Source organism: Notamacropus eugenii, chromosome 2, assembly GCF_028372415.1.
Source record: "Notamacropus eugenii isolate mMacEug1 chromosome 2, mMacEug1.pri_v2, whole genome shotgun sequence".
Lineage (NCBI taxonomy): Eukaryota > Metazoa > Chordata > Mammalia > Diprotodontia > Macropodidae > Notamacropus > Notamacropus eugenii.
This window is the reverse complement of record NC_092873.1, coordinates 522,253,778-522,267,722: the sequence shown is the minus strand read 5'-3', so window position 1 is coordinate 522,267,722 and position 13,945 is coordinate 522,253,778. Positions and strand designations below refer to the sequence as shown.

At 40.4% G+C, this 13,945-nt stretch overlaps 1 protein-coding gene across 3 annotated transcripts in view; it reads right to left on the bottom strand.

Moving 5' to 3' along the window:
* Positions 1–6,989: 6,989 nt before the first annotated feature.
* Positions 6,990–13,945, bottom strand: part of NFIA (nuclear factor I A) — a 455,027-nt gene continuing 448,071 nt past the window's right edge. For 2 of the 3 annotated variants that reach the window (XM_072649685.1, XM_072649686.1), the window contains exon 10: positions 8,298–9,797. In XM_072649685.1, coding sequence (XP_072505786.1) covers positions 9,721–9,797 — 77 coding nt within the window. In that variant the 3' untranslated portion in view covers positions 8,298–9,720. Of the gene's footprint in view, positions 9,798–13,945 lie in introns of all 3 variants that reach the window. The other variant, XM_072649684.1, reaches the window with a different exon arrangement.

The following is a 13,945-nucleotide window of genomic DNA, read 5'->3' as shown; positions in this document are numbered from 1 at the left end:
TAATTGTTCTCTCTTCCTTCCCTTCTAAGGGCACCTTCCCCCTTCTCTGTGTATCTTATAAGTTGTCTCCCTCCTTAGAATGTAAGTTCCTTACAGTCGGACTTCAGAAAAACCTGGAAAGACTTATATGAACTGATGCTGAGTGAAATGAGCAGAACCAGGAGAACACTGTACACAGTAACAGCCACAGTGTGTGAGGAATGTTTCTGGTAGACTTAGCCCTTCACAGCAATGCAAGGACCACATTCCCAAAAGACTCTTGAGGCAAAATGCCATTCACATCCAGAGAAGGAACTATGGAATCAGAACGTAGAATGAAGCAGAATATTTTCTTGTGTTTTGTTTTGTTTTTTTTTCTCGTGTTTTTCCCCATTCGTTTTAATTCTTCTATGCAATGTGATTAATGTGAAAATGTGTTTTATAAGAATGTAAGTGTAGAAGCCATGTAAGATTGCATGCCACCTTGCAGAGGGAGGGGGAGAAAATTTATGACTTATGGAAGTGATTGTTGAAGACTGAAAACAAACTAATTAAATTTTTAAAAAAGAATGCAAGCTCCTTGAAGGAACAGAATGTTTTTGCATTTCTTCATATCCCAAATGCTTATCAGAATACCTGGTACACAGTTATCTCTTAACAAATATTTTCTACCTGGCAGGAGCAAGAGGACAATCAGGGGAGGGCACCCAGGAGGGTGGTAGTCTGCAGATCATGCCTTCTGAGGCTATGCTTAAGAAACTGGGGCTATTTATCCTGGAGAAAAGATAACTTTGGGACATGAGAGCTGTGTTCAAATATTCAAAGGGCTATTATGTGCAAGGAGCAAGGACTTATTGAGCTTGGCTGCAGAAGGCAGGACTTCTTATGAACAAGAGGTAGAAGGTGTCAGGAGGCAGATCTAGGTTTGCTATGTGGAAATGGCTTAAAAACAATGAGAGATACGCCCAGGTGGAATGTCCAAGGTACCCTCTCATGTGAAGTCTTTGAGTCATTTGGGAGGTATCCTTGCTAGCGAGGTTCTTGTTCATATATGGGCTGGCCCCTAGAGTCTTTGATTCTGTGATTCTCAGAGCAGCGTACTTACTGCATCATATTAAGAAGTGGCTCTAAGGGAGGAAAAGTGAATCTCTTCTTGCCTGCTCAGAAGAGGATCTGATTTGATGTAGTTGAGAGAGACAGCACGGAAGATGCTGGCTTTGAAGTCATTGGACCTTGGCTTGAATTCAGGATCTGATACTTATTATCTGGGCAACCTTGGGCAAATCACTTAACCTCTTGGGGCTCTAGCTCCTCAACTCCAAAATGAAGAATTTGGACTAGATGGATTCTAATTGGTCTTCCAGCACCAAATCTATGATCCTATGAATGCTCAAAAGCCACACAATGATGTGAGTGGCATGGGGCAGCCTAATCTTGTGAAAGGAAGAGCAAACTAAGGATCAGTAAAGTTCCTTTTTGAGTCCTGGCTCTAACCAGTAGTACCCACATGACCGTAGTCAGATCATCTACCTTCCAGATCTTCTCCTTCCATTTCTATAAAGCAGGAAAGACAGGAATAATTGGGTCCCATACCTTAGTGGGGAGGCCAGTGGATAATGAAGGCTCAGTGGGAGAAGAGATCCTCCACCTTTGGTATCCAGTAGCTTACTATTTTAATGAAATTAATCTTCCTTACAATGTACTACTCTGGTATTTCTGGTTGTGAAGGGTCACAAGTTCTGTAAGTTCTGCCCAGTAAAGTCCAGGGGTGTCCCACCCTGGTTACAGGTCTACTCTTAGCTAAAAGTCTCAATCATTCTTAGAAAACTGTGTGTACCTATGCTTGGTTCTGGTAAGAGTCTATCTTTGAGTCCCTTGACTAATGTCTATGTCATATCCCCAGTAGATAGCAAAGCTCCTTGAGGGCAGGGTTTATGTATTCCATTTCTTTGTAGGTGGCAGGCACTTCATTCATGGGTGAGGGTGAAAAGTAAAGGAGACAAGGAGGGATGCAGGCTCGTTAGCATTAGCATTTTTATTTTCCTTTTTTTTGTTGCATAGGAAATGCAGTACTTGCTTCCAGTAATTGTACTGTAATGTGAGAAGGTGGTAGCACTAATGGTTGAATACAAGAGTTAAACTAATCCACACCAGCTCAGAAAAACCTGTGGAGATTTTAGTTGAATAACAATGGACGCCCACAGTGATTCTCAACCAATTACAAATTTTCACAGAACACAGTCCAAACTAAAAGGGTGACTATGGAAGTCAATCCAAGTATACTAGAGGCACAAGGGGCCAGCTCATAAAGACAAAAGAAAAACCATGGTATTAACACGGGTGGCAGGTGAGGTTTGCCAATTGATCTTGCACATGTCTATCGGAAAAGATCCAGTCTATGCCCCTCCCACTTTTGACCAAAAAAACAAAAGAAAACATGGCATCTGAGTGGACAAAAACCAATGCATTTGGGGGAAGGTCCCAGGCAACTCTTAGATGAAGGAGGGGATCAGGGCTAGGCAGGGATGGGGGCTCTTTCCATCGCCACAAGATCTCATCAGAGGCTGATACACCTTGTGAGCCAGCAACATGGTGGCAGCTGTAGCTGCCCAGTGTGGGAAGACAATCATCAGCAAAGGAAAATGAACCAAGAAGGGCCATCACACTCAGCACATCCCTCCACCCAAAGTATGTCCAGTCATCTTCTGTACTTTTGAGTCATTCAGAAAAAGTTGCTAATTTAGAGACTATTGAGCATGACAATAATAGTGATATAAAAATAATAATAGTAATAGTAATAAAAGACATTTGAAAGACACAAAACAAAGCAGGGAGAGGGAAAGCATTTTGTCATTTTGAAAAATCGAGATTAAAACCAATGGGAGAAGCCACATTAGTCCTTGAAGTCACTGGAGAAAGTATCCAAGTTCCCATTTTCTATGATGAGTCTTTTCCCTTGTGAAGATGCTGGATTAGAGGTAGCACATCTACTCTATTCTCTTATGGGACAGACTGATTTTGATTTTAAAAAGTTTTCATTTTTATCAAAGAATATCATAAATACACATGTGAATCTGGTGGTGACTGGCGTGGAGCCTGGAGCCTTCTCTGGGATGCTCTCTCCCCTTTATCCCACCAAAGTCGCAATGTTTCCCCTACCCTCACTGCTTCTAATGGAATATGGGAATTTCTACTATCTATTCTCTTCATTTCCCAGGTCCCTTCCCAACAGAGCTCCATAGCCTCCTGAAGGCATAAAAGGTAGGTGGGTACTGGCTAGGAGAATGGGACTAAAAAGAAAAAGGAAAATCAAAAACAAAAACTTGCCTTACTTGGGAATCAAGCCATTGGAGATTTAGACCAGAAAGAATAATTTTAAAAAATCCCGTGTTAATAGCAAAATTTTTTTTTCTCTCATGAAAAGGGCCCAGAGTTTGTACAGAGTTTAATTTTTTTTGAAGGAAAATATTGCAACTGTGCATGAAACTAAATAGCCACATGAATTTTTTTTACCTTTTTTTTTTTTTTTTAATATGAAGAGGTCTGGTGTGAAAAAGGGCCAAGCATGGGTACGTGGTTGAACACTGTCCATTAGGAAATCGCTTCCCACATTAGCATAATCAGTTAAGGGGTAAGAGAAAAGTATCCCCTTATATAGAAATGCTTATGTGTATCCTCCTAAACAGAGTTCTTGGGAGTCACATGGTGTTTTTTTGAGACAAAAATCTTGCCAGGCACTGATTTCTGAACTCAATACCCATGCTTGCCCTCTGGGAAGGGGAGAGAGAGAGAGAGAGAGAGAGAGAGAGAGAGAGAGAGAGAGAGAGAGAGAGAGAGAGAGAGAGAGAGAGAGAGAAAAAAAAAACCACACAAGTAATACTGAATTTAAGTAAATGTATACCTCCAAAAATACTGAAAACACCCCAAAAATCAAGAAAAGAGACAGAATTTGCGTTCTCAGTGAAATATCTTTAAACCTATCTGACAAGAACCAAGTCAGAAAAAAAGACTAACATAACTTGGAGTAATATTCATACAGCTCTCTAAGCATTATGGAATAGCATGCATTTATATTGTATGGTTATCTTACATCGCCTATACCAGAAGGTCCTGACAGACAGCAAAGGCTACCGGTGTAGAAAACAATCTTACTTCAGAAGAGCAATATAATACAGATTTCACAGGCACTACATTTTTTAATATATCAGGTATTATGCTGGTTTTTCTTATAATTCATTCTGTCCTAAAGCTGGCATCATAACAATGAGCAAAAAGGCAAGGACCGGAGTGACGGAAGGGAAAGAGATACCAACGCGGATATATTTTGTCTTTTTTCGGGTAAGGTTAGTGCATAGTTCTCATGCAGAAAATCACTGCTATGCATTTACATTGTGGGAAAGCAGATTGAAACGAGCCCAAGTTGTCACGTTTTCGTTTTTTTTTTCTTTTCGTAAATCATTTTGCCAGCCTGTAATAGCACCATGTAATGGATTTGCATTAAACGTTAGATTGATCTCAGAAGTGGCGACAGAGTCTTCGCTACAGTTAAGTGCCACGCAACAGCTTCAATGTTACCTGCTATAGATCAAAGACGTTCTCATCCCACTGCCTTTGTAAAAATTTTTGTAACTGGCGAAAAGAAAAAAAAGGGGACGGATGCAAGACACCGATGAGACGGGAGCACAGCCTTGGACTGGATGGAGGGAAGCGGAGTCACAGGACTGTCCACCAGGAGGTCCATGCACTGACTGCAAGGCCAAAATGGGCCTTGGGAAGCTGACATTCATGACAGCCCTGCTTGGTGGGCAGGGGTCCCGCTTCCTGAGACATCTCCAAAGTAAACTGGACTGGTTGGTTGGGGGTTTTGTTTTTGTTTTAGGTGCCATGGAAGCTGTCCTCACACAACTATGCCAGTTCTGTTTGCATTTGTTCTATGGAGGCCTTTGACCAAAAACAAAAATAACTCAGATAAAGAAGGAGGAGAAAAAAGCAAGAAATAAGGAAAGAAACCACCGCTAACAACAACCCAAAAGATATTTCCAGAGACAATGCAAAGTACAATATTCACTGCCATTCCTTGTGGTTCCAAACAAAATCGCAAGGAAAAACTGGGTTTGGATGTTGTTCACTTTAGGCCACAAATCCAGACTTGTACAGTAAATATTTAATAACACTGTTACTACAAAGCTGCAAAATATACTGACGCAAACAAAACAAAACAAAGTGAAGGAGGAATTTTTAAGAGGGTTGCTTTTTTTTTTGCTTTTTGCATATTCCTGTGGGCTGACTGAATACTGTGAGTCCAGTAACCTTTTATATTTGGGGAGGCTCTTTCTCCCCTTCCACCTTCAGGGAAGGAATCCAACAGACACTGGGGCTGAGGAAAGCGTACCATGTCTATTTAAAATCTAACTTGGAGCTGATGGAAAAAAAAGGTCAATAAATTACTAACCGCATGGCTGGGGTGTGCAGTAGGAGACAAGCAAATGCTTACTTAATTCAAGCAGGAGAAACATCCAAGAGGTGGGAGCTGGGGGAAGGCGAGGGGAGAAGGGCCTGTGCCGAGTGATAAGCATGGGGAGGAAAACCTAGAGATTGGTGAGGGAACGGGAGGAAAGAGGCTGGAGCAACTTAGTGTTTGTGCCTCTGGTTTAGATCCCAGAGGAAGACAGGAAACAGGAAAAGTTAGTTGTGGGACATTTTCCCTAACTGTCATAGTGTTCTAGAATCACGTATTTAGAGTTGGAATGGACAGGTGACTGCAGAAGAGAAATCCCGCATGTTTCCCAGTCCAGGACTCAAGCCTGTCTCCTAGGTCCCGCCTGCTCTGAATCCCTGCACACTGCACACTCCCAGGCCTTCCATTCTTGGCTACGATTCTGAGGAATCAGACCCTGTTTCCTCTCTCCCTTGCTTTCTGTCTGGTCACAACCCAACCGTTGTTTGCTGGATGATGATACAGTGAACAAAAAAGTGTCCTTGAGTGTGTTTTCATTACCACTCCACAACCTCTCTCATTTACGACCCTAACCTGCCTCCCTAATGTTGCAAAGCCTTGAAAATGTTTTTGTTTGTTTGTTTCTGCAAATGGGGTTCAGAGTTCCCTAACTCCGGCTTCATTGAACTCAAATATGACAAAGTATCTTCAAGAGGAAAAAAAATAAAATAAAACAGCATACCTGTAATGTCCATTTACAATGGGTCTCCAGTAGCCTACACTTCTGAAGCATAGGAATATGCTATATCATCAAGAGAAGAAAAATAACTGTATTTAAATACATACATAAAAAAAGGAAACAGGAAAGTTTTCAACTTAAATCCAGTTCCCCAAAAAAGGAGGGGTGAGGGACACCCAACAGTAATGAAAAAAAAATTAAAAAATAAAGAGAAAAAGCAATTCTATGAACGCTGCCTTTATAACAAACAATCAGAAATTCCACTAGGCTAATTGGACAGATTTTTTTTCCTCATTTAAACAACATTACAAAAGTCCTGCATTATAAAATAGGGTCAAACAAATCCATAAAACTATACAACATACAAATTACATTATCTTCTTGAGGGGGAGCAATGGAGTCTCTTCTTGCTCTCTCGCTCTCAAACAGCTCGCCCCAAATCACTGGACCTGCCCCAACTATTGCTTCGGTGGATTCGTCTTTTTTTTTTTTCATTTTCTGTTTTTTTCTTTTTTCATTTAAAAAAAAAGGGTGCAATTTCTTCTTATGTACAGACCAATTTCACTGGTAACACCTCAGCTTAGAGCAAAGGTTCTGACAAAATGTCTGTCTAGGCTTTTTGCTGTTTTTTTCCCTTCACTGTGAAGCACTGTAAGCTGCAAATTTATTTATTTATTTTTCATAGTGCACATAATGTCATCACAAAGTAATGCCCTGCTAAGTGCTATTAGGGGGAAGGCAAAGAATGCTGGCTACAGGGAATGAAACTGTACACTAACTCTCACGCAACACAACAAAGCCCAACAAACTACTCGACCACTTACCAGACACGTATCAAAGTCCAAAATGTTTTATTTTTTTTCCTTAGAGAGAACCAGTAAACAATTATTTATTTTTCTTTCTCCAAACTCGGAAGTTTAAAAACGTGCATATAAAAATGGGCATTATTATATTTATTGAATGTGGATCAACTGGTCTGCTAAGAAAAATGGGGTGTGGGGATCTGAAGAAAAAGGAAGGTTGGTTTTTTTGTTGTGTTTTTTTAAAACGCTATTTTTTTTAAGGCTTGCTTGTGAAAGGAATAGTTGTAAAAAAAAAAAAAAAACAAATGCTTGAAGCAGGGTCAGCTTAGTGCCTCACAGTTTGACCACTACTCTAAAGGGAGCCCTTCCTGCCTCCGTGCATTCAAAATTCGCAAAAAAAAGGACAAAGACAAACACCGAAAACACACTGCATCAAGTGCAGCACTGACTTTGGTCAAATAAAAAAAATCAAAAGAAAAATCGATCACCACTAAGCATTCCTACGTGATATAAGCAGGTATTGCATATTTTCATATATCTGGGAAATAAAACAAAACAAAATAAAGGAAGACTCCGAAATAAAATGTCCAATGCAGCAACATCCCAAAATACTGATTTGTTTTTTCTCTAGCATCTACAGATCTCAGAACAGCACTGCCACTGACCACACCAGACAATACACACTACTCCTATCTGCGGAACAACTAACACGCTACTTAGGTTCTAGAAGTGGAAACTGACGATGGCGGACGTCAAAGTCACATTTACAAAAAAAGTGTCTCCAAATGCTTGACCAGGGAAAAAAACCCTTTCGATTCGAGGAACGTGTGCAACAATTTCAGAAATAATCGCTATCCAGGGCAAGGCACATTGATATGGAATTTTTTTTTTCATTTGTTTCGTGCAAATCAAGGAGGAAAAAAAATAAAACAAACAACCAACATTGTTTCAGGGAAAAGATGAGCAAAAGTGACTTCCCAAGAATTTCAGATACTTGATTGTATAGGACAGTAGTAGGAACCCTTCTCAAGGGCTGAACAAACAAGGTTTAAAGGCAAGTAAGTGCCTGGAATAGGGTTACAATATTGTGTCTTAATGTACTCTACTTTATCCTACATTAACTATATAAAAATTAGTTACTAACACTAGAACATGCACAGATTTTCTCTGATTAGCCAGATGCGCCAATCAGAACGTATATATATGTATAGTCTAGGAAACCTTCTGAAAGTCGCCTGGGGAAGCATTGAGTGCTTCGCTGTCTGGTAGAAAAAAATCACTTGCACTCTTATTTGTTCTCATTTTTTTTTTCTGCATTTTTTTTTTGCCTCGTTTTAACTTTTGTACATAAGATACAGGACATTTGGGGGTACGAATTTTTTTCCCTTTTTTTCCCAACAAGTGCCTCAGAATGGACACCAGCATCTTTATCATTTCTCTCTGTAGTCTGTCCAGGAAAACATAGGACATCAAGGTGTTTTAAACCTCTGGATGCTCTCTGGGACTTGAAGTGGCCAAGAACGGATACACCTTAGGTGGCCAGAAACGTGTCAAATTTTTTTTTTCAAAATTGGCATAATTCATTATAAGTGACTTTTAGCTTATAAAATTAACAGATATCATGACTTAATTTTTATGTGCTTTGATAAAAGAAAATAATTAATTAGCATTTAATGTAGTTAACATATTGTGGTAAAAGCACCATTAGATTGTATTTTTTTGTTTTTTTTTTTAACTTTTCCTTCAGTTTTTAAAGGGATACAAGTTTAACAATAAAAAACATAAAAAGCAAAAATAGCTCCCCTTTTTTCTTGCAAGGCTGTTTTTTTTTTACCCCAATAATTTAGAGTCCTGGGGTAGAAAGACTTGGAAAACAAAAATAGAATTTTCAACAATCTCTATCTTACAAAGATATTTAGCTATCCAATGAAATTGCACTTAACTCAATTCAAAATTCGATTGTTTTGATTGATTCCTGTCAGTTTCTGTCAAAACAGACCATCTTCCCCATTTCCACATGAATTTGTGTAATTGTTGAAAATTGTTGGAAAAAAAAACCCACAATGTTCTAATGTAAGTGCAGCATTTCAAACTTTAAAAAAAAAAAACCATGACGACTATAGTAGTAGGTTGTCATTTCTGGATATCTCTGCAACGTGAGTGGACTCACCATCCTTTATGGGTCATGTTACACATTTAAACTGCTGACCGTAGGACAAAAATCAACCCCCCCCAGAAGGGAACCCACTGCATCTTTTTTTTTTCCCCGATATGTTACAGAAGAACATGCCCTATCGTCTGTCCTGTAAGTTACATTTTGCAGATTTCAGATTTCAGCGACGGCGAAAGTTTTAGTTGTGGCGGGCCTCGCGAGTGCTCAGAAAGGCGTACGCATCTGTAATGGGTCAATGGATGTCAAGACCGTGAAACAGCTGGGCTCCGTATGGAAAGTGGGGGACACAGCAGGGAAGGCAGCACACAACAGCAGACCGGCCTCCCTCTCCCCCCAGCGTCACCTATAACTTACACTACCAGCGAAACACTCCAATGCGACAATGCCAAATCATTTCAAGCACCATGTGAGAAAATTACAACAGTCCCTAAGGTGGTTGAAAAAAAAATGCTAATCCCAAAGAGGTTATGGCCTTGGCTGTTGGACCATAACGCTCGCCATTTTTCCATATACTGGTTTTTCTGAATCTGTTTGTCTCCCCTTCCGCTGGACAATGAAGAAACTGCACTGAGCTGCTGCTGCTTCCGCGTTACAGAGTTGAGAAGGGGTCCGGTGGTCTGTCTGGTGGATGGTGGGATGCTGTGACTTTTATCCCAGGTACCAGGACTGGAAGACACAATAAGAAAAAAGCCAAGTTACAAAATGGCACTCGCATGATGGCTTTACGAGAGAGGGCTTAGGAAGTTGGAACCAAAGGGGAACTTGGGAGACCAGCTAGGTCTTACAGAAGAGGAAACTGAAGCCCAGCAAGGCAGTGGCTTGTCATAATCACTTGGGTCACATGGAAATATAGGACCAGGGATTCAAACCCTCTGATTCCAAAATTAAGGCTTTTCCCACTATTCCAGGTTCTATCTCTTATCACCAGGATGCTGGGGCATTCCGACACAATGTCAATGATAATGACTTGGAAGAAGAAGTCACATGGAGACTTATTCTGTTAACTCCAGAGGGCAGAACTAGAACCAGTCAGTAGAAGGCAACAGCAAACAGATTTCAGGTTGGCATAAATCGATTCCACACATATTTATTAAGCACCTGCCATTGTTTAAGGCACTGGGCGAACAAAGACAAGAATTAAACGGTCCCTGCCCTCAAGGCGCTTTTATTCTTTAAGAAAGAATTTCTTAATGAACAAACTGACTCAGGAAGTAGTGAGTTCTCTATGAACATAATGTGTATATATATATATATATGTATATATATACAGAGAGAGAGAGAGAGAGAGAGAGAGAGAGAGAGAGAGAGAGAGAGAGAGAGAGAGAGAGAGAGAGAGAGAGAGACCCCTTTTGACTCTGAAGTCCTGATGGTGTAGAGGGGAAATATCCTAAGTAGAAGAAGGAAGTACTCACCCACTGGCTACACCAAAGCCAAGAAAGGGACAGCCATGGCACACTGAAACTGGGACTGCCTTTCAGAAATGAAAATTGAATATATTTTGGGACTTAGGTACCTTCTCTATAAGGCATCCCAAGAGCAACATATAGACCCTGCCACTTTAGAAGGAAAAGATCAAAGTTGGTAGTAAGTGGCTAGCCAGGATCACCATTTATGCTAGGTGACATGTTTTAAGCTGTGGAAAGTCTCTGGGCATAGGCAGTTAAGTCAAGTCCAGGAGCATTTAATAAGCACTTACTGTATGCCAGGCATTGTGCTAAGTACTGATTGCCATAAAATACTGGAAAAAAGGAAGTCACAGATGGTCATTATTGAAAAAAAAAAGTATTCTCAGTGTTTGTAAATGGTCACATGAGATAGTGAGAGCAAGGGTACTGAGTTAGAATTGGTCTCTCCTCTTAGATTTACCACTAATTCACTGTACTACTTGGGACAAAAATTAGAATGATATAATAATATAGAATAAATAGTAATTATTAGAATAATTAGAATAAAATAATATTGGTAGAGAGACTCTGAAGCTTGCAGAATGAGTAAATACATGATCTGATATGTCTCCTGATATGACAATGCAGGATAGTAAGTATTGTGAATGTTACCATCTTCATGTTATAGATAAGGAAATTGAGTCCCAGAGAGGTTAAGTGGACTGCCTGGAGTCCACTTAAGCATGTAAGTTATTGGGAAAAAGCTGAAAACCAGGTCTTACTGATGATAGGATCATAGATTTATAGGTGAGGCTTTCATTTTACAGATGAGAGAACTGAGGCAAAGAGAAGCTAAGTGACTTGCTCAGGGTTACAAGCTAGTATATACTTGAAGCAGATTTGAACTGAAGTCTTCCTCACTCTAAGCCCAGGCTCATCACACCAGGGACAAGCTGATTGCCTGCCCTGACCTTTAATTTCCTCATCTTTACAGTGAGAGAACTAGTCTAATTGCCTCTAGGATTCCTTATAGTAGATTCTATAAGTTTTTCAATAATGATATATTGATGACAACCAGATGGGTCCAGACTTCTTTCTACATAAGAGACACAGAGAGAATTGAGATAGGTTGACAGTGGAAATAATATGTGCTTGGTTAAACTTCTGAGTCTGGTCATCCTGATTGATCCTCCCTCCCTGCCTCCCTCCAGAACTCTGAGAAGACTATGTCAGTTTTCCAGAACCTTCATAATCTTTCCACTCCTTTCTTTGTGGTTCTTCCAATCCCAAGAGGGAAACATTTCAGACCCTCTATTAAAGAGAATGTACACAGTTGTAAGGGAGACAGAACCGCAGGGTCAAAGACACCAGTTGGGCTGCAATTTGAAGATACTTTGTTGGTTCCAGAAAATGGAAATCAACATACTTGTTTTCTTCAGGTGAGATTCAGTGTATAACTCTCATGCAGGTAAGCCCCGCCATGCCTTTACATTGTGGGATGGAATGAAAAGGGCCCAAGTTTTTTCTTTTTTTTAATAAATCTTTTTTATCAGTCTGTCATAACACCATGGAAAAGAGCCATATTCAAACAGCTGAAAGTGATGTATATATATAGAGAGGTATATGTATATATATGCATATATGTATACATATGTCTATACATACATACATATATGAGTTGCTCAGCCCTCAAAAGGCTGATTTTCTACAGTTTTCAGCATTCTCTTCCCTTCAACAAAATGACTTTGTAAGTTATTTTGGTTAATTTTTCCATTCAGTATCTATGTACATGTTGTTCTCCCCCAGAAAATGGAAGCTCTTTGAGGAAAAGCCCGGTTCTTCATTTGTTTTTGGGTCGCGCATACCTAGATAGGACCTGGTGTATAGTAAATGGAGTAGGACAGAGCTAAACAGATTTAAAGTTTGAGGACCCAACTGAGGCTTTTTGGTGGACCTCATCCTGTCCTCCCCCATCCCCAAAGGTGAGCAACTTCATTTTTTTTTCTTTCTGCCACAAAAGGTGGATACAGCTAGTATCTACCTACTGGGCACCTCTGGCCACTTGTAAATACAACAAATCCAGGCACTTATTCCAAAAGAAATGGGTTTTCCTCACCCTCGCCCCTTTATTTTGGTCAGGATGTGTTAAGAGGAAGAGTTGGACGCATTCATTCAACATCTACTTTCAGAATGGCTTTCTTCCATCATTTGGCATAGTATGGTAGACAGATCAATGACCCCCATGAGAATATGGAACTCAGGTCTAGTCTGGCCTTTTCCTGATTGTGTGACCATGAGTGAGTTGGGTAACCACTATGAACCTCAGTTTCCCGGTTTGTAAAATGGGAACTATAATACTGCACACTGCAACACCCACATCACAGGGTATTTAAGAGGATCTAATAACATATTGGATGCAAAACTTTTTCTCTCTCTAACTCTCCCTTAATCTCTCTGGGATAATTCACTTCTTTAATCCAGAGTGAAAGATAACCGTTGTCTAGGCTGTGTGTTCCACTTGCCATGTCAAGAAAAACAGAAGAAGAGTCTTGTAACTTGGGTAGAACCTTAGGAGAGAATTTATAGGAGGGGATGGATAAAAATTAGACAGGATGGGCAAGTATAGGTGGGTTAAATGTTGCACTTTTAGAGAGAATACCTACATATACAAGATCACACATCCATTTGAGTAGTACTAGCAAAATGTACATGCATATATGTCTACATCACACACATACATGCAGAGATACAACACACACACACATATACATATATACATACAGATAGTTTTTGCTTTAGACTTGTGGTTTCTCCAATGTTGGGGGTTCCCAATATGGAAATTTCCTTCACCAATATTGATGGACAACTCAAAAATCTGTGCTGTAGGGTCTTAGGGAGTTGCCTGGGATTCTGGGATGATAAATAAGGGGGAGCTAGACCTCACACCCAGACTTCCTGGCTGCACATCCAGGCCACCTTTCACTATATCACAACTGCTTCTCTGGAAGTATGGCTGCCAATCCTCCAAACCTCCCCAGGAAGCCTGGTCAGACCTGTCCAGCAAAAGCAAGGGTTTCCATAGCCTGTGGTCCCTCCAGTCCAACAGAAGGGAAGGGGATATGCTCAGAGTTGGCGTCCAAAGGGTTCAGTGGGGGGATGGTTCCTTCTTCATCTGAGGGGTTCGACTGGTTAAAATAAGGCTTTGCTGGAGTCCAAGCCTAACTGGCCACACGACAGCTGCGTGGATGTTGGGGTAAGGTTTCCTGGTTTCTCAGCAACCTTTGGTTTCCAGAGTTTTAGAAGTACTTATCCTGTATACTTCCTAATGTTCATCTGGCCATGCTTTGAGGAACACAATCAAATCTTTTGTGTCCTGAAAGGAAATTGGCCTGGTCACATAGGTGGACTCAATCTAACTGGATAAAAAGA